The 19,582-nt window shown below is 43.0% G+C and overlaps 1 protein-coding gene across 2 annotated transcripts in view; it reads left to right on the top strand.

Moving 5' to 3' along the window:
* SHQ1 (SHQ1, H/ACA ribonucleoprotein assembly factor) overlaps positions 1–19,582 on the top strand; it is a 167,230-nt gene that overhangs the window by 91,320 nt on the left and 56,328 nt on the right. For both annotated transcript variants that reach the window (XM_019717052.2, XM_088798545.1), the window contains exon 10: positions 15,588–15,708. In XM_019717052.2, the coding sequence (XP_019572611.2) occupies positions 15,588–15,708 (121 nt within the window). The remainder of the gene's footprint in view (positions 1–15,587; positions 15,709–19,582) is intronic.

Here is a 19,582-nt window from a genome sequence, read left to right as displayed (position 1 = left end):
TGGTGGGCGGATCTGAGCTCTTGATCTGTCCTGCAGGCTGTAGTTGGGTTGTGATAGCCTGTTCCTGCTGGATGATGGTTTGGGACTTGTCTCTTAATTGTTGAAGTTGTGGAGGGATAATTTGGATGTACGCCCGGTAAATATAGAGTGTTGCTACGGGCTTTGAAGAGAGAGAGCCCATGGGTAGAGCTTTCCTTTAACTCCTGATGCCCACCTTTGATGCCAGGGGTCTTTAATCCTGAATGTGTATTGGCCTTTGCCATTACGAAAAAAGAACCCTGATTTCCGGTTGACAGTATTTATGTAACAAGAAGTGTAGGGGCATCCACCATATGGGAACAGGGCTCTTTGGAGGAGGGTAGGGTTAGAGTTAGGGCGACTAAGGTGAACCTTAGTGGGGCCCAGCATCTTACAGGTGTAGAGGTCATACTGCGCCGGGGTCCTCTTTAGTCTGGATAAGTGGTGCCATGAGGCATCGCCGAGCAACTTGGCTGCCATGGGAGTTGTAAGGATGACTGTATGGGGCCCTGTCCACTGAGGCTCTAAGGTCTCGGGGTGTAGATTCTTGAGGAGGACCGAGTCGCCTGGTTGTAGAGTCGGTCCTTGGGCTCCCTGTTGTGTTGTTCCTGGCTTGGGTAAATACCTGTCAGCATGTTCACGGAGAAGTTGCCTGAGCAGCGACATGTAAGGGAGGTCGTCGGCCAACGGTGGAGGATCTGTAGGAAGATGGTGATTAAGCAGAAAGGGTCTCCCATATAACAGTTCGAAGGGACTTAGGAAGGTAGGGCTTCTGGGGGTGGCCAGAATCCTGGCCAGGGCAATGGACAGGAGCTCAGGCCATGATTTCCGGATTTCTAAGGACAATTTAGTTAAGTGATCTTTGAGGAGGCCGTTAGCTCTCTCAACCTTACCGGAAGATTGGGGGCGGTAGGGAATATGGAGTTTCCAGGCGATGCCTAGGGAAGAGCTAACTTGTTGGACAATATTAGAGATAAAGGCAGGACCATTGTCTGATTGTAGCGAGTTGGAGAGTCCGAACAGGGGAAGAATGTGCGTCAGAAGGACCTCAGCTACTACCGCTGCGGTCTCATAGCGGGTTGGGAAAGTGTCGACCAAGATAAGCAGATATCTGGTGTTTTTGTGGGGAGGCATGGGAGTAAAGTCTATTTGCCAGTCTTGGCCATGGAGATGGCCTCTCATCTGATGGGTAGTGAAGGTAGGGCATAGTCCTCCTTGGGGCGAGACGGCAGCACAGGTAGGGCAGGAAGAGCAGACGGCGTTTACCGTTTCTCGCAAAGCTGTTGAGGTAAAGAACAGGGTGAGAAACCTGTAAAGAGGGAGAGCTCCGATATGGAGTGACTCATGGACCTGTTGTACTGATCTGACTTTGAGGCAGAATGATTTTGTTATTTAGGAAAATCTATCCGTCAGGGCCTGGGGTACTACCACGCTGTAATAACTCATTATTTTCAGCTTCAGTGTATTGGGGTTTGAGGGAGGGAATAGACAAGAAAAGGACTGGGGCTGGGGATTTAGTATCTCGGGTTAGGCTTCTGGTTACGGCGTCAGCCTTGATGTTCCCTTGCATGATAAGGGAGGAATCAGTTTGGTGACCCCTGCAATGTATGATGGCTACCTGGGATGGGAGCCGTAGAGCTTCGAGTAAGCGAGTGATGAGGGTAGCATTGATGATAGGGGAGCCCTTGGTAGAGCGAAAGCCTCTCTCTCTCCAAATGGCTGTGTGGCAGTGCGCAATAAGGAAGGAGTATTTGGAGTCTGTGTATATGTTTACCCTTTTTCCCCGTGCTAAGTGTAAGGCACGGTGAGGGTGATGAGCTCAGCCTTTTGGGAGGTGTTCCCTTCTGGGAGTCGGGCAGCTTCTAGAGTCTGCTCGGGGGTAACTACTGCATAGGAGGCTCTCCGGCGGCCTTGGGGATCAAGGTAAGAACTCCCATTGACAAAGAGTGTTAGGTCTGGCACTGAAAGGGGTTGGTCTGAGAGTCCTTCTCGGGGCTGAGTGAAGGCTTCAACTATTTCATTGCAAGAGTGCGAGGGAAGCGTAGTTGCAGGGGTAGTGGGAAGGAGGGTAGCCAGATTAAGAGAGGGAGATTGGGTGAGGGTAATATCAGGGTTCTCCAGAAATAGGAGGTGGAACTCTTGTGTCCGGGAGGAGGCAATGTGAGAGAGAGAGCGGTGGGAGAGCAAGTCCTCTAGCCGATGGGTGGAAAATACCTGCAATGGTTGTTGGAGGCAAATTTTTTGGGCCTCCTGGCTGCCGCAGCCAGGGCATGGAGGCAAGACTGCCACCCCTGGACCGTGGGATCAAGTTGTTTGGACAGGTAAGCTACTGGGGTTAAGGTAGGTCCTAAGGGTTGGGTAAGGACCCCCGAAGCGATACCTTGTTTTTCATCAGTATATAAATGAAAAGGTTTGTTGATGTTGGGCAGGGGGCGGGGTGAATTTAGGAGGGTGTCCCAGAGTCGGGAAAACCCTTTAGAGACAGTAGAGGGGGATGAAAGAGGGCCAACAGGCGTCTCTTTAGCAGCTTGGTAAAGAGGCTTTGCCAGTAGGGCAAAATTTGGAATCCAATGCCGAAAAAATCCGAGTCCTAAAAAGGACAATATCTGTTCGGCACAGGTGGGAGGCTGTAGGTCCCTTAATACCTGTGCCCGCTCTACTGTTAGACCTCGGGAATGGGGAGTGAGACAGATTCCTAGATAGGTGACAGTGGGCTTGGACAGTTGTGCCTTGGCAGGGGAAACACGGTACCCTTTGTCCCCTAGGAAATTAAGGAGGGTTGCTGTGTGCCTTTTGGATATGTCCAGCGAAGGGCTACAAAGGAGGAGATCATCTACATATTGAAGGAGGGTGCTGGGGGCTAGGGGGTATTGCAGAAGGTCTTTTGCTAGGGCCTGGCCAAATAGGTGAGGGCTGTCTGTAAAGCCTTGAGGCAAAACTGTCCAGGCCAATTGTTGGGAAGTCTGCGTGTCAGGGTCTTCCCAGGTAAAGGCAAAAAGGTGGTAGGAGTCTGGATCGAGAGGGATGGTGAAGAAGGCGTCCTTGAGATCTAACACCGTGAAGTGGGTGGTACCAGGCGGGTCACTCGAAAGGAGGGTGTAGGGGTTTGGAACCACTGGGTGGATAGGAATGACGGCCTCATTGATTAGTCGGAGGTCTTGAACTAGCCTACAGGTCCCCTCTGGTTTCTTGACTGGGAGGATTGGGGTGTTGCAGGGGGAGTTAAGGGGTATTAGGAGTCCTTGACTAAGTAGCCAGGTAATGAGGGGCTTGAGCCCTTGGCGGTGTGTAAGAGAGATGGGGAACTGAGGACGAGAGGGGAAGGAAGTTGGGTCTTTAAGAGTAACTTTTACAGGGACATGATGTCTTGCTGCTATAGGAGTAGAGGTGTCCCAGACTGCCAGGGCGACTAAAGATGGAGGGAGAGGCGGGTCAGGATTTCTGTGGGGAGGAGAGTAAGGAGTAGGGAAGTCGAGGGGCTGTGGGGAAACTGCAGCGTGGCGCCAACCTTGGTAAGGAGGTCTCGGCCTAAGAGGGTGACTGGGCATGAAGGGAGAACTAGGAATGAGTGGGTTAAGGACTTGCCTTCTAGGAGACAAGGAAGGGGTGCAGTGGCTAGCGGGCAGGTGGGCTTGCCGTCAGTACCCATGACCAAGATCGTGGGAGGGGAAAGGGGGCCCGAAAAGGAGGGCAGGACAGAGTAGGTAGCCCCGGTGTTACCCAAGAAGGAGATTGACTCACCCGCTACCTGGAGCGTTACCCTGGGCTCAGCGAGGGTGATGGGGGTCGTCGAGTTCCGGCACCGTCAGTCTTCAGCCAATCCCAGCAGGGCCAGCGGCGGGTCGTTCCCTGGAAGAATGGTCCCTCCACGTTGAGGCGCCGAGAGTCCATCGTTCTTCCAGGGGCAGTCACTTTTCCAGTGACTGCTCTGACCGCACGCCGGGCAGGGCCTCGTGGGGGCCCGAGGCTGGGGGCATTGCCTCGCCCAGTGACCATCTTTTCCGCATTTGAAGTAGGCTCCTGGTGGTGTTCGTCCCTCCCGCGAACCCCCATCGTGCGCAGGTCCCCTGGGGTTGCGCATAGCTGCCTTGGGCCGCAGGGCTGCTACCAAGGCTTGGGTTTGTAAATTTACTTTCTGTTGCAGGCGCGCTTCTCGAGCTGATTCTGCCTGCTCCTCCCGAGCATTAAAAACTTTAAAGGCCATATTCATTAGCTCTCGGACTGGGGTCTGAGGGCCATCTTCTGCCTTTGTTAATTTCTTTCGGATGTCAGGGGCTGACTGCGTAATGAAATGAGTGGCCAGTACTGTGGCGCCTGCAGGGGACCCAGGGTCCAGACGGGTACACTGAATAAGGGCCTCCGTCAGCCCATTAAGAAAGACTGCAGGATTCTTGTCTGGACTCTGGGTAATTTCCCTAAGCTTGTCAAAATTGACAACGTTGTGGGATACTGCCTGCAGGCCAGCCAGGAGACATTGGACCATCTGATCCCTGCGATGACGCCCATCTCGACCTTCAGGGGTTTCTCCTTGATAAGTCCAGTCCGGCTGTTGGCGGGGGACTGCATGGGCCCCAACAGGCATGGTTGCATCTGTGAGATGGACCTGGTCTTCATAATGGGTGGCTGCCTCAAAGACCCTTTCTCTCTCATCTGCGGTTAGAGTAGAGGAGCAGATGATGCTTATATCATGCCAGGGAAGATCATATGCCTGGGTTAGATATCGGTTCTTTGGTGAAGGCAGTGGGGTTTGACGAAAAGGATCCCAAGCGCTTTTCAATTTGTGACAGGTCGGTGAGGGAGAAGGGGACATGGACTCGGACCACCCCTTTAGCCCCTGTAACTTCACAGAGTGGGCAGACAAGGGGGCGCTGAGAGGTGGGAGGAGGAGGATCATGAGAACAGGTATGGCTACTGACAGGCTACTGACAGGCCCGCGAGCTGGGAAGGAGGAGGGGATGGATAGGAGAGGGAGGTAAGGGTAACGCAGGAGGAGTGGGGGGTGGAGGTGTTGGAGGCCCTGGGTATGGCAGAGGACAGGAAGGGGGGCAAGACAGGTTTTCGGGAGGCTTGGAGAGAGGAGAGGGGAGAGGAGGCGCGATAGAGACAGTGGGTTTCGGTTTTTCACGGGCTATGAGGATTTGGATTGTGGAACAGGAGGAATAGAGGGAGGGACGGGAGCGCAGGTCCCAGAAAGCCTGAACACAGGGGACTTCAGACCACTTCCTGGTTCGTCGGCAGAAATTATCGAGGTCGGTGAGAATATTGAAATCGAAAGTCCCGGTTTTAGGCCACTTTGACCCGTTGTCCAAATCATATCGGGGCCAAGCCACAGTACAATAAAAGGTCAGGTGCCGAGGGCGAAGATCCTGATCAAGGCCCAATTTATTTTTAAATTGAGGAGTAGACACCCGAGTGGTGTCGGAGGGTCAGGTTTAGAATTTTGGTTTCCCGTGTCTGTTCTCGGGGATCAATAGTCAAGACCAAAGACCCGGTATTTGGTCTAAGCTACGTAACTGGGACGTCTCCACAGCTGTCCTGGGTCTAGGACAGAACGGAAGGCAATCTCCGCGCGGCCAGAGACGTTGGCAGACGATCGCTGCAGGCAGACACGGGGGGACTCACCTCTCACACAGCCAGAACCGGGTGGAAGGTCGCAGGTCCTGAGCCGCCAGGAGGGAGAGGAGGGCGGTCCCAGCGCGCCAGTAAACGGGACCGACCACTACTCCCGGGTTTCGGGTTCGGCCCCTGATGTAAGGCTTGCGGCGAGATAATGAGACTGAGAGAGTCAGGCGGGTTGAGCAAAGTGAGTGCTTTATTCTGCGCTCCCGGCCGAGGTTCACTGATCCGCAGACGAGGCCGGTGAAGTCGCGCCCAGGGCAGAGTGAGGGAGGCATATAGGTGATTTTTGGGGGTGGGGGTTGGCTGAGTGAGGTGGCAGATGAGCAGGCCCCTCCAGAGCAGATCGGGCGCCAGCGGCTGCATCCGGAGCTGTTTATCGCACCAGGGTCTGTTGCCTTTTCTGGGAAACGCCAGGGGCCCCGGTTTCTGTCATGCGAGGAGGGGTCTGACTTGGCAGAGGGGTATGACTTCGCTCCTGGCCGCTTTGACCATGCCCACAGCTGACCAAACACTCTTTGCCTCTCCTGGGTCCATGTTTCCATTCTTCGGTCTCATGAGACACGATCCCAGCACTCACCCAGAAACTGCCGGCAGATCCAACATCATCTGTATCGTTTGGGGACTGACAGGAAAATATTCCTACCTCATTTGGGGACTCACAGAGACATATTCCGCCTTCATTTGGGGACACAGGAAAATATTCCTACATCAGTATGGAGGAGGAAGGAGTTCTGTGAGCAGGGGCTGCACAGGTGGTGAGGTAGGAAGTAGTAAAGGGAGTCCCAGGGCCCTTGATCCTTTGTGACCTGCTGTCCTCCTTCCCTTGTCATGTATAAAGTGCTTACATGTTGATTGTCTCATTTAATTCACACAGCAGTTCTGAAGCATTTCCCCCTCAATTTATACGTGTGGAAAGAGATTCAGATTAAGCACCCAAGATCTAAGAGATCATACCAAGAGCAAGCAGATTTTTGGCTTATTATCATTTTTACTTTACAGAGAGATTAGTTGAGAACTGCACAAGATTATTTATACTTAGCTTTTTAATGATCTTTCCTCAGCCTTTTAGAACTTGGGACTAGAATTCTAAAATCTTAATTTCATAATGAAGTTTTCATGTAACCTTTTAATATAAATTAAACTTGTAGATATAGGTATCTAATCAGTTTTACTAAATTATATTTAATGTACATTGATTAAAATGAAGAGAAGCACAGTCATTTTTACGGGTATGCAAACCATTTATCAGTAAACAGACACTCTCACTATAATATAGAAAGAGTATCAAAGGGTTCAGTTTCTTTCCTTCTGCCTTGACATACTGGTAAGCATTTCATATCACCAAGGGGACTCATATGCCTGGCACTGTGTTTGTTTTTTCCTTTTATGAGCCATTTGAGGAATCCAGTTGTCATTCTTTCTATATATTTTTTCCTTCTGACTTCATGCACAGTTTTAGTTTTCCCAATGAAGAACTAAGCTAATTCCAAAAAATAAGTCAAAAATTTTAATATTAAGTAATGTCTATGGGGAAAATGAAGTATAATTGTCTTAATTAAAGCAACAATGAAAAAAATTTATTTTAAATTGAACTACCAGTCATTGAGATACATGCTGTATTCATAAGGTAGAAGCATTGGAATAAAGTTTTAGCCACAGAGTTATGAAGCTTTAGATGCTTATGGATTATTTTTTAACCCAGGTTTAGATTGCAGCTGTTTGAAGAACTTTTTTCCATGCATGTTCAGCTTAACCTTTCTACTTTTCTACTTACTGTATAGGGATGGGATTTTCTTTTCTAATGTTCTACCTTGAACTTGGATGCCTCACTCTTAACTGTCTAAAGAAAGTGAAATTAGTCATGCTACCATGATGTAATTTTGGTGACATCCAGCCATGTATTTCTGAACTAACACAGCCACTACTTTGACAGGTGACTTAAGGAAGATAGAGTTAATGTCAAGGTTATCCTTTCAAACCAGCTTATCTAGCAGGGATTGTTAGAGCAGAAAAGGCAAAAAGCAGCCTTGGGTTAAATTCATTACTTGAGCTTTTGATGGTGTAGTGATGTAAGAAACCTAGCACAGCTACAGTTTTGTCTTGTCAGGGATATCATATGGCTGTAGTAAGGGAATGTACAAACAAATTATGTACTCCACCTTTGTTATGACACAATAACAGAAACCTAAAGATCACAGCAGGTGTTACAACTAGTTTATGTTCACTGAGAAGTTTGACCAGGTGTTTTAAACTCTGATTCTACATGCTCCAGACCACAGCAACAACCAGCCTCTACTGAATGGATCATATAATCTGCTAGACATTGTTCAGCCTGGGGAAGACAGTTGGAAAGCCATGTCCTTTCTCACCCAGGAGTTTGCCACAGAAGGTGATGAATACTGACACCGTGTCTATTGCATAGTGTCTGGGAGGCAGATGTACTTATTTTCAAGTCCTGACTGTTGCTTCCTACCTGTGATCGTGGCCATTTCCTTCATATCTTTGAGTTTCAGTTTCCTCATTTATGAAATAAGCAAGAAAGTACCTAACTAGTAGGATTAAATAATGCTGTGTATGAAAAGTACTTGGTGCAGAACAAGTGGGTAGCTACTACCTACCTTAACAGACTGGACAGGTGTGCCGGGAATTATGAAGGAACCTAAACCAGCTTGGGGGAGAGTTGGAACCCAGTTCCTAGAGGAAGTAATGCCCAATTTGAGACCTGATGGTGAATTAAGGTTGGATTGGGGGTTGTGTATTCCAGGCAATGGGGACATTTACAAAGTATGTGATTGCTTTGTGTTCACTTTCTTTGTGGCTATACAGATAACATGTAATTTTAATAACAAAGGATAATTTAAGCATTGATACAGAACTAAATTTGTGCTTAAAATAGTAACTATTATTATTGCTTTAAGTGTGTTTCTTACTACAACTCAGAAATGTAAGAGCTTAAATGGCACCTGAGAAATTTAAGGATAAAGAATTAAATGGACTGAAAAGCTTTCATAAAGCTAAATGTAACACATGTCTGTATTGTCGGGGACTTGGCTTTATGATACTTCCTGTCAGGGCTTGACATTGAAACAAATTGCCACACTTTCATCGTCTGAATTTTGATTAATATTAGGCACAGTTTTCTGTTATTTCTTTTTATGGTCCAATGAGCAATGAAAAGTAATGTTAAAAATAATTATCCTTCCTGATAATATGGTCTCATCAAAATCCCAGAATTCTAGCCAGGTTATGTACTAAGTTATACATTTTTAAATGACAGCATTTACAAATAAAGACCAAGCAATGCTTTTGTTTACATATTTTGAATAACCACCTATTTTTCCTTTACCCTTTTTGGCTTCTTGTCTTGGGTAGCTCAAAACTTTAAAGGGCAGAACTAGATACCCAGTAAACCGCAGCCACACAACATCTATAATGTACCAATAGTTGAATAGAAATTTAGCTCTTACTGTGTAGAGTTAACAATTTATATTATTTTTCCTATGCTGGCTTTAGCCAGTAAAAACATTCACTGTCCTGATAACCTCCTAAGGATGGGAGCCTTAAACTATGAGATTATTGCAAAACCTGATCTGCTAACAGGAAGATTTCCAATAGTCAATGGCTTCTAACTTAGAACAGCTCAGTCTTGAGATACATTAACCCGAGGTGCCACATGTGTCCAGAACAGGAAAGCCCATTGTTTTTAGTTTGCCTTCTCTTTAAAGGCAAGCTGGGGAGTGACTAGCCAGACAATGTTACATACTGTTTACTGCCCATCTCCTTGTTACTGTCCTCCATGTTTTTTTTTTGTCATTATGTTTCTCTGTTGTCATTAGACAGCCCTTTTCCCTGAAGTAAAATATGCATGGCACTTGTCCTTTATACACCAGGGTACTCGTTTTAAACTCCTTCAAGAGATCTTGATCCCAGAAACCTCTCTTCCACGGATAGGGTTGGCTTAAGTGTGGACTGGCTCGATCATAGAGAATCCCTGATTCTTTGGAGATTGAACATTCTAGCTCTCTTCATTGCTGCAGTAAAAATTGTCACTGTGGTTACTGTGCAAGGTGCCTTCTTTTTCCTGCTTTGGACCAGGCAGTGAACTGGCTGAAAATGGTCATTTTCCTGCAGTGTCTTTGAGCAGATATAATTCCTTTGGATTTAGGCCTGAGCAGTTTATTAATGACGATATGATATGTGAGGAGCCCACGACTGGATATAGCCCCACAGGAGCCATGTATTTTGAGTCCCTAAAGGCTTCTGGCCACTGACCAAATGATAGCCTGGAGAGGGCCAGTTTTTCCTTTGCTGATAGCTGCTAGATAAGTGGTTGACAACCTGAGGGAAAGAGCAGTCGGTATGAAAGAGACTATAAAAAAAAAGCTGCGTACTTCCTGAGTCTCTTGGCTGTGATGTTGTAATCCTCTATGGTGATTTAGTGGGAACAAAAGAGATCAAATATAACCTTGGGGTAACATACACATTGTTGGGGGGAGGATGGTTTTAATGTGCTTTTTGTTCTAGATTGTCAACTGCCAGTAGCCTAGTTACCTTTTACATAGCATATTGTGAAAATAGTTTGAATAAGACTTACAATGAAAATACAACTTTTGAAGAGTGCATAACGTTCCATTTCTAAACTGCCTTCCATGTAATTTTGTAATTTTCTAAAAGTACCTGACCTAAATATTGCTTCTTAGTTGTTCAAAAATACATTTTAAGAAAATTTAAGTATGAATTAAATATTTTAGCATTCTTTGTCAGTATTTCAAGAATTGGCTATATAATCAAGTATGCGTAACATTTTGTTAAACATATGTTTATTGTGGAGAATTTTGAAAATAATGGAAAGTACAAAGAAGAATAAACAACTGTAATCCCACATGTAAAACAATGTCAGACACACACAAGTACTCACATATTTGTTCAACGACTGTGGAGACAAATACTGTTAATATCATTTATATATATGTTAATGGTTTTTCTCCATGTGTATGGTTTTTTTTCTTAAGAAAATGTGGATCAAAGCATGCAAATATAATGTAACTTCTCTATAAATTAAAACAAAATTATTACTTTTGACATTACTTTTATTTTTCTTTTGTGATAAATGGAGGTCTGAATTTGCCTGTGGGTCTTAGTTAGGGGACAACCTCAATTTTAGGCATGTTTGCTAATTTCATGAGGTATTGGTTGGTTTGGATTCTCATTAAATATCTGAGTGACCTGAATTCCATATCTTTCTTCATAAAAATTTCTGGAGTAGGGTCTTTTATCCCTACTGATGTAGGTGATGTTGGATCTGTCGGCAGTTTCTGAGTGTGGGCCGGGATCCTGTCTCGTGAAGCCAAGGAATGGAAACACGGACCAGGAGAGGCAAAGAGTTTTAAAAAGAGGATAGTTTATTAGAAGCAGGAGAAGAGGTTGCAGCTCCCGAGCGGGAGGGGGTCCTGAATGGGGGTGCCCGTGACTGAGGCAAAAGCTCTTACTTTTATACCTTCCTTTGTCTGCTTGGGGAAGGGGAATTGTTTGAAGAAGGGAACTCTTTGAAGAAGGGAACTGGTGGCTTCTAATGAAATTCGTCTACCAGGTTCGTTCTGCTTGCCCATCCTAAAGGAATTAGCAAAGTAACCCACTCTTTATCTATCAGATCAGCTCCGTTTGTCAGGCCAAAATGAATTTTATGATTAACCTCAAGGCCTTGTTACATTTTGTTCTGGAGCGAAGGAGTGATTTCAAAACCTTGAAATTTTAGGATATGGCTACCTTTTCTTTATTCCACCAGGGACCCCCTCTCTACCTAGCAGTCGTACTAACTAACCTGTCTCACGACTGCCCATGCCTGTGTTTCAGCCTTGTCACCTCAGTCCTGTAGATGGTATTGGTTTCCTTTCCTTTCCCTTGTCACAGTCTGACTTCTACCAAACTCATTCCCCCTATTTCCCTACTTGAACCATCTGCTCCAGCCAAATGGTTTTTTCCTGTTATACCCTGAATCCACCCCATTTGAACTCCCACGGCTACTTCTTTTCATGCTGTTGTCCAAGCTGGCTGGCATACCTACCCCCTTTTCTTCACTCACTGAATTATTTGCTGTGAGGCCCAGCACCAGGTCCTGTATTTCTATTAACCTGCCAATATTAGTAAGTTATGTGATCCTGAGAGGCAGTATTCTAGGGTGTTAAGTTTCAAGTGAATGTTTGTTAGTTTTTGTAAAGACCCTTTTAAAACTTTAAGTTGGTAGTTATCTTAAAAATAAACTCTCCCCTGTACCCGACCTACAGAGAGAGAGAGAGAGAGAGAGAGAGAGAGAGAGAGAGAGAGAGAAATTGGCATATGTTTGCTTTGGTATTTTCTTTTCCATGGCAATTAAAACCGTTAAAAAAAAATTCTTATACCTCAGTTAGTTCTCCCTTGATTTAGTTGTCTATTTGGATAACGTGGCTAATTTGGTTTCATCACTTCTGTGAGTTTTGATTGTGCAGTTAAGTCCTCACTTAACGTCATCAGTAGGTTCTGTGACTTTAAGTGAAAGACATATAACAAAACCAATTTTACCATAGGCTAATTTATATGAACAAGAGTTAAGTTCCTACAATGAGCTAATGAAACAAAGTTGAACGAAATGAAGTTATTCGAGTACTTGCTGTATTTCCTCCTCCTGTCATCAAACTCTTCCTTCAACATTACCTACTTTGTAATTAAAATTGGCCTGCAGTGGGGGGGACGGTCCCCCACTAATCATTTACTATAGTTAACCTAGGCCACTTTGATAAGTCAGACCTCTGACCTTGACTTAACCAAATGTAGTTTTAGGCTTTATAAATGCAGTCATGTGCCCAGTAATGACATTTCAAGGACAGACGGTGGTCCCATAAGATTATAATGGAGCTGAAAAATTCCTATCTCCTACTGACATCGTAATGATGGTAATATCATAGCACAACCCATCCCTCACGTGTCTGTGGTGATGCTGGGTAAACAAGCCTACTGCGCTGCCCGTCGTAGAAAAGTACAGCACATACAATTAGGTACAGTCCAGACTACTTGGTAATAAACGACTGTGTTACTGGTTTATATGTTTACTGTACTTCTTATTGTCAATTTAAAGTGTACTCTTTCTACTCATGGGAAAAGGTGTGCTGTAAAACAGTGGCCGCGTTACGCCAGCAGCAGCCTCATGTGTCTCGTGCTTACAACATCTCTCGATTGCATCATTTTCTCTGGTGCTTGATTTAATCTCGTTGTTTTGTTCAGGAACATGCTGTATAGGCTTGGGTAGTGGGCTCTACCATCTAGGTGTGTGTAGGGGCGCTCTGTGATATTCGTATGGTGACGAAATCGCCTAATGATGCATTTTTCAGAATGCATGACTATTTATTTCTCTTAACCAATTAAGCAATGAAGCTATTATTGGCATTCTTCCCAGCTGCACATCAGGAAGCCGCATAAATAGTTTAAAGATTTTTGAAAGTCATGGCTCCTGCTTTGAACTTACTACCTACTTAACTCTTCAATGATAAAAATGTGATATAGACTGAATGGGCCAAGAACATCTGGGTAGAACAGTACAGTGGATTGCCTCTGGAGCCAATAAGATCAGAATTTGGATCCTCAGCCTTCAATTCAGTGGTACAGAGAGTGTCTTACTGTCCCTGACCTCAGGTTCTGCTTCTGTGAAATGAGCAGGTGACGCCATGGGGAGGATCAACTGAGTTTCCTTTCCGCTGCTTTCCTTTGCAGGGGTTAGTGAAGAGCTCTGATGACTAGGGAAGTCAGTGCAAGCTTCCTCAAGGATGAAGACTTAGCTAGGCCTTCAAGGCAGATGAGAATTCCATTAGGTCAAGTGGTGAAGAAAAGGCATTCCAGGTATAGGGGATCAGTTGTGAAAAAGACCCTGGACAAGTCCATAGAGCCTTGAAAGCATGTGCAGGGAGGGAACTTGATGAAAGCCATGCATGAAAAAAAGTATGTCAGAGGAATAAAAGGGAAAGAAAGTCTGTAAAAAGAGGGATGAGGAAGATGATTTTATAATCTAGGCATGAGATGATGAGAGTACCAATGAGGATAGGTGGTCGGGGTGGTAGAGAAGGGGAAGCTAGTAGGGGCATTTCCAAGGAAAAATCATTAGGACTTGGTGTGTGAGGCTATGGGATGGAAGAATTGGAAGGGTTTAAGTGGGCAATTATTGTGTCATTCATTCATTCATTCATTCATTCTTAAAGTATTGAAATTGAAAATCTGCTGCTACAAGGTTCTGTTCTCGGTGTTGGGGATTAACCACTAAATAAAACAGAAGTCCCAGCTTTTTTGAAGCTTACTTTCTAATGTTAATTGTGTTAAAAATTTAGTGCATCAGTTTTGGTATTTTGAGATGTCATTATCTAGCTCATGATTCTTTTTATCATATCTAAAAGTCAAGTGCGAAATGTTGATTAAAGCATACCTAGTGTCTTCATGAAATCAACATACAGTATTTTTATGTTTTAGGACTATAATGAATGAAACAATTAAACTGAAAATGCTGTACTTACAGATCAAAAGAGGTGGTACTACTATACATTTAGTAATTTGCCTTACAGTTAATAAATTTCAGGCAGTGTCATGGAGTTTACAACACCTAGGAAATTGTTGAGTTGTGAAAGGTTTCTTTTGTAGGCTTTGGTTGGGATTAAAATTAGGTTCATTTAATAACCAGGAGGAAATAATTAGATTGAACAAAACTGTAGTACTTGATGGCTTTTTTCCAAGTGATTTATTTTGTCAGCTTATTTTTTTTTTTAATTTTTTTTTTAAGGGGAACAGGACTTTATTGGGGAACAGTGTGTACTTTCAGGACTTTTCTCCAAGTCAAGTTGTTGTCCTTTCAATCTTAGTTGTGGAGGGTTCTGTTCAGCTTCAAGTTGTTCTTTCAGTCTTAGTTGTGGAGGGCGCAGCTCAGCTCCAGGTCCAGTTGCCGTTGCTAGTTGCAGGGGGCACAGCCCACCATCCCTTGCGGGAGTCGAACCGGCAACCTTGTGGTTGAGAGGATGCGCTCCAACCAACTGAGCCATCTGGGAGCTCAGCGGCAGCTCAGCTCAAGGTGCCGTGTTCAATTTTAGTTGCAGGGAGTGCTGCCCACCATCCCTTGCGGGATTCGAGGAATTGAACTGGCAACCTTGTGGTTGAGAGCCCGTGCTCCAACTAACTGAGCCATCCGGGAGGCAGCTCAGCTCAAGGTGCTGTGTTCAACCTTAGTTGCAGGGGGCAGAGCCCACCATCCCTTGCGGGACTCGAGGAATTGAACTGGCAACCTTGTGGTTGAGAGCCCACTGGCCCATGTGGGAATCGAACCGGCAGCCTTCGGAGTTAGGAGCACAGAGCTCTAACCGCCTGAGCCACCAGGCCGGCCCTTTGTCAGCTTATTTTTGAATTAGTGCTATGATATTTTAGCTTTTAGTCTGAGTTTTCTTCAATTCTTTAAGTGAACTAGACAATTCCTGACCAAAAAATGTTAAGAAATGAAGTTTGAAACCAAAAATATAATTTCCCACGGTATTTTGAAAGCTTGAATTAGAAGAACATTATCAGTATTTTGTGGGAAAGTAGGTAGTTAAAAAAAAAAGAACATTATCTAATAGGATGCATGTATATATTCATTTAATTAGGATTACTTCCGTTTGTTTAATGTACCTAGTTGTGTTTCATAGTGTTTTTGTGGTAACCACAATTAATTAATTATAACAATAGAGTATAAGGATTATTCATAATTCTTAAGGAAAGAACGAGCTTTGAACCCAATAGTACTGATATAATTTCATGCAATAAAGGAACATTAAAAATATTCTAAAAAATGATTAAAACTCTGAACTGCTATAAATATATTACCTCTCAGTATCTGGATTTCTCAGTTTAAAAAAATCAGATGTTTTTTCTTAAGGATGATTTTAATTTTTTTAAATTTCCTTCAGGTAAAAGTGCGGTTTTAAAGTGTCTACTGGATGTTCACAAAATTTTTCAGGAAAGCGATCCATCTTACATTCTAAACGATCTCTACATTTCAGACTACTGTGTGTGGATTCAGAAAGCCAAGTAAGTTTTGAGTTACTTATGAATTATATGTATTCCTATTTCTGGAATACTTGCTTACCTAGGAGGAAGAAAATGAAATAACCTGGGAAATAAATCTTAATGAAAGAGAAGCCCCATATAGCCACAAAACACTTTAAGAAGTAACTGGATCAAAATGAGGTACTTGAATTTGCTTAGGAAAGAGGTGCAGATGGTGAAAAGTTAATTTTACTAGAAAAAAATAGTACAGTCTAGAAAATAGGTGTTTAAAAAGGCAGTTGTGAAGATTCAGTGCTTTCTATTGATTGTCCAATATGAAATATCAAGACCAATGTTTAGAGTTTGCTTACAGTGGGGTAAGAGTATGTACGTGTGTGTGCGGGTTGTGCCTGTGGGTGCGTGTGGTGCCTGTGTAAACATCCAAGGACACAAATCTAATCAATTCTAATTGCAGAACTGTGCGTTCATTGGCTGATCACTGGCTTACAGAATCCATTATTCAGAGTATAAAAAATACAGCCTCAGAGCCTAATAACATGATTCTTGCTAACACTTGTATCTAAGGGTCTGAACACTCACAAATGGGCTCCTTGCACTTGGTATGTAAAATTTTAAAAAGAATTTACCATTGCCTTACTCAAGGAACGATATTAAGTTTAAAAATGCAGTGAATTTTCATTTTGTGAGGGGGTTCTGTAGTCTTGATTCTTATCAGACATGCCCAAAGTACCCATTTCAGTAACAAGAGATCGTTAATTGAGAACATACAAAGTACAAAAAGAGCTGTTGATTTGAATGATTCTTAGGTACTGTAGACAGTGATTACACGATATCATTGTGACTTACAAGAAAAATGATCATGATATTTTTACTATTACTGTGATTGATAAATTAATGCTTTAGTCATGGCTTTAATGCTTATTTCAAGTGAGCCATTATATAGAATTTATTTTTTATTTCTGTTGATGGAGAAGCAATTACATTGCAGAGTGAAATAAGAAAAATATCTTGAAGCTATACCTGTAGTAAGGAAAATGCTTAGGGTACTGCTCAGGATAACACCTAGTAACATACAGCAGGAGGTGTCCAGCACTTGTGTTGGAAATCTAGATCTTATGAGATGGAAAATTGCATCTTTAACCCTTGAGGTCATGATGGCACGTCATCACTTCATTGGATACTCCTGCTAATTGAGCCTATCAAATACCCTGCTACCATTTCCTATTGTTTTCATAGTATAATTAAATTGAAATGGTCTATTTGTGTGGGTTTAGGATTTTTTTTTCTTTGAGGGTGAGGATTTTATAAATATTAATGAGCATTGATGTTTGTGCTAGGATCCCATTTCTGTGAGTTCCTCCTTTCTCTGTTCATGGTATTCCTTATTAACTAGAGAAAGATCATATTTCATTAAAGTAGAACCATGTATGGCCCTCAAGATTATATGGGGATTATTAGACTTTATTTCTCTTGAAAATATTTCCCCTTGCTTTTAAGTTGCAGGAAATATAATGAAATTCTTAGGATCTAATAATTGTTATAATAGTAAATTTTCAAAAGGGGTAATATATTGGGAAGTGAGATAGGAGAGAGAATTCAGCAGGAACTCTTCAGGTTACTTTGGTAAAATTTTTTCAACTTTACCAATTTGGACATAACTTTCCTTTCCTTAAATAGGCTGTATCAGTTTTATTTTATATGTTTTTATGTAACTTAACTCTAGTTTAGCCCAGCTGTTTTTTCCTCCACCTTGAAATGAGACATTTGTTCATTTACCTAATTTTTATTAAATTTCTTAATTTCCTACTTAATTTTTCAAGGACAACATGACAGAGCTTTCCAGTATCATCTTTACTGTGAACTTTCTTGGCTCTGAGTTAATTATGCTGCAGTGAATGTCCACGATTTTCATAACTAATTTCTTCCTCACCATTCACCTTCTGGTTTATTTCTTCCCCATATAGTTTATCGGTGAAATCTAGCACCTTATTTTTATGTTTTAAAATAATTCTGTATTTTCATTAGTCTCTGTTTGTTTTTGATTATAACAATTAAGACTATGTAAAATTTTATTTGAAATACCAGACAAGTGCTAAATTCTGACTAGCACAAAGAACAGCATTCCATTTTTGCAGTCAGGCATTTACTTTGGCAAAAATTTATTGGAATGTGGGTAGCAGTCATTCTTATATTGAATTAATGAAGGGAAATGGTTATAAGTCTTGCTTTAGTACCACTTAGGGATTTTTCCTTGTGTTATCTGTGTCTTATAGTGCATATTTGCACATCTTAAAAGCTGATGTTCCTGTATTCTTATTCTGAGTTACAGACTTTGCATGTAATTTTTCTGAAAAGGAACACTCCTTGCCATCCTTCACTGTAAACTTCATTGAAAGTTTTAAGTGTGGTGGCCACTGCAGCTTGAAGTCCTTCCAGGGGGTCTGACAATTAAGTTCGCGAACTCATCCTAGAAAAAGTGCTACATACCTCATTGCTGACTTTCACTACAGTCACCTTCGAAGTACTCCCCTTAAGAAGCTATGCACTGATGCCAGAGCCTAATCCACCCTTCAAAGCAACTCTTTTTCCGGAATGGCCATCAGAGCCGTCATCATATTACCCTTGATTTCCTGAATGTCATCAAAATGTCTTCCTTTCAATATTTCCTTTATCTTCGGGTAAAGAAGGAAGACATTGGGGGCCAGATCAGGTGAGTAGGGATGGTATTCCAATGCAGTTATTTGTTTACTGGCTCAAATCTCCCTCACGGACAGTGCCGTGTGAGCTGGTGCATTGTCGTGAGGTAAGAGCCATGAATTGTTGGTGAAAAGTTCAGGTTATCTAACTGTTTCACACAGCCTTTTCTGCACTTCCAAATAGTAAACGTGGTTAACTGTTAGTCCAGTTAGTACAAATTCATAATGAATAATCCCTCTGATATCAAAAAAGGTTAGCAACATCTTTGCAACAAGTTTGTGAACTTATTTGCCATACTTCGTGTCGATTATAAGAGATAGGTCTGTGATTGTCTCAGGTCTTCTAAGTCTGGACTTCATATTTTTCTAGCTATGCCATCTAGACAACCAGTCATTTTTACCCATGGTATATGGTGGGAAAAAAAGAAAGAAAAAAGTCCTCCCTTTAGAGAGCGTTTCCTATCCAAAGAAGAATTAAGGATTCATTTATCTTCCTCCAGGATGTTCCCACAGCCGTTGGTTTAGAGACCATCTGGGTGCATCTCGGGCCTGCCCTCTGTGTAGTCATTAGGTGCATAGTCATTTAGGTGTGTATCTCTCTCCCCCTCTAGAATTGTAAAGTCCCTGTGAACGAGCCTGTATGTGGGCCCATCACAGTCCCTTGTCAGCACAGTAAAACTTTAGTTGAATTGAATGGTGCCTAGTAGAGCCAATTGAGGGAACCACTGATTCTAATTGTTAAAAAAGAAAAATTGTAGCACTTTAAAAACGTATTTTTGTTGAAATTTTCAGCTACATTCAATATAAGATTTTACCCTTCCTGTGATTTTTTTTTTGCTGGTGGGCTATACTGATCAGTGCATGAACAGTTCGGACCCACTGAAAGCTGACCAGTTTATACCCTTTCATATGAGCTGGGATGGAAAAGCATGAACCGTAAAAATACGTTCCATCTCTGCCTCTCATTGGCCATAACACCTTAGCAAGTTACTTCATCACTTTGTCTAATGCAGCCAGTATTAGCATTTAATATTTCTTCTAGTTATTTTGCAGTACATTTTTAAGCCAGTAGAAATACTTAGCTTAAAGTATACATATCACACAATAGCCAAGACATGGAAACAACTGAAATGCCCTTCGGTAGATGACTGGATTAAGAAACTGTGGTACACTTGTACAATGGAGTATTATGCAGCCAT

The sequence above is a fragment of the Rhinolophus sinicus genome, chromosome 5, assembly GCF_057876585.1.
Source record: "Rhinolophus sinicus isolate RSI-liver-muscle chromosome 5, RSI-T2T, whole genome shotgun sequence".
Classification (NCBI taxonomy): Eukaryota; Metazoa; Chordata; class Mammalia; order Chiroptera; family Rhinolophidae; genus Rhinolophus; species Rhinolophus sinicus.
Note: the sequence above shows the minus strand (reverse complement) of the source record. Positions and strands in the feature narration are given on the sequence as shown.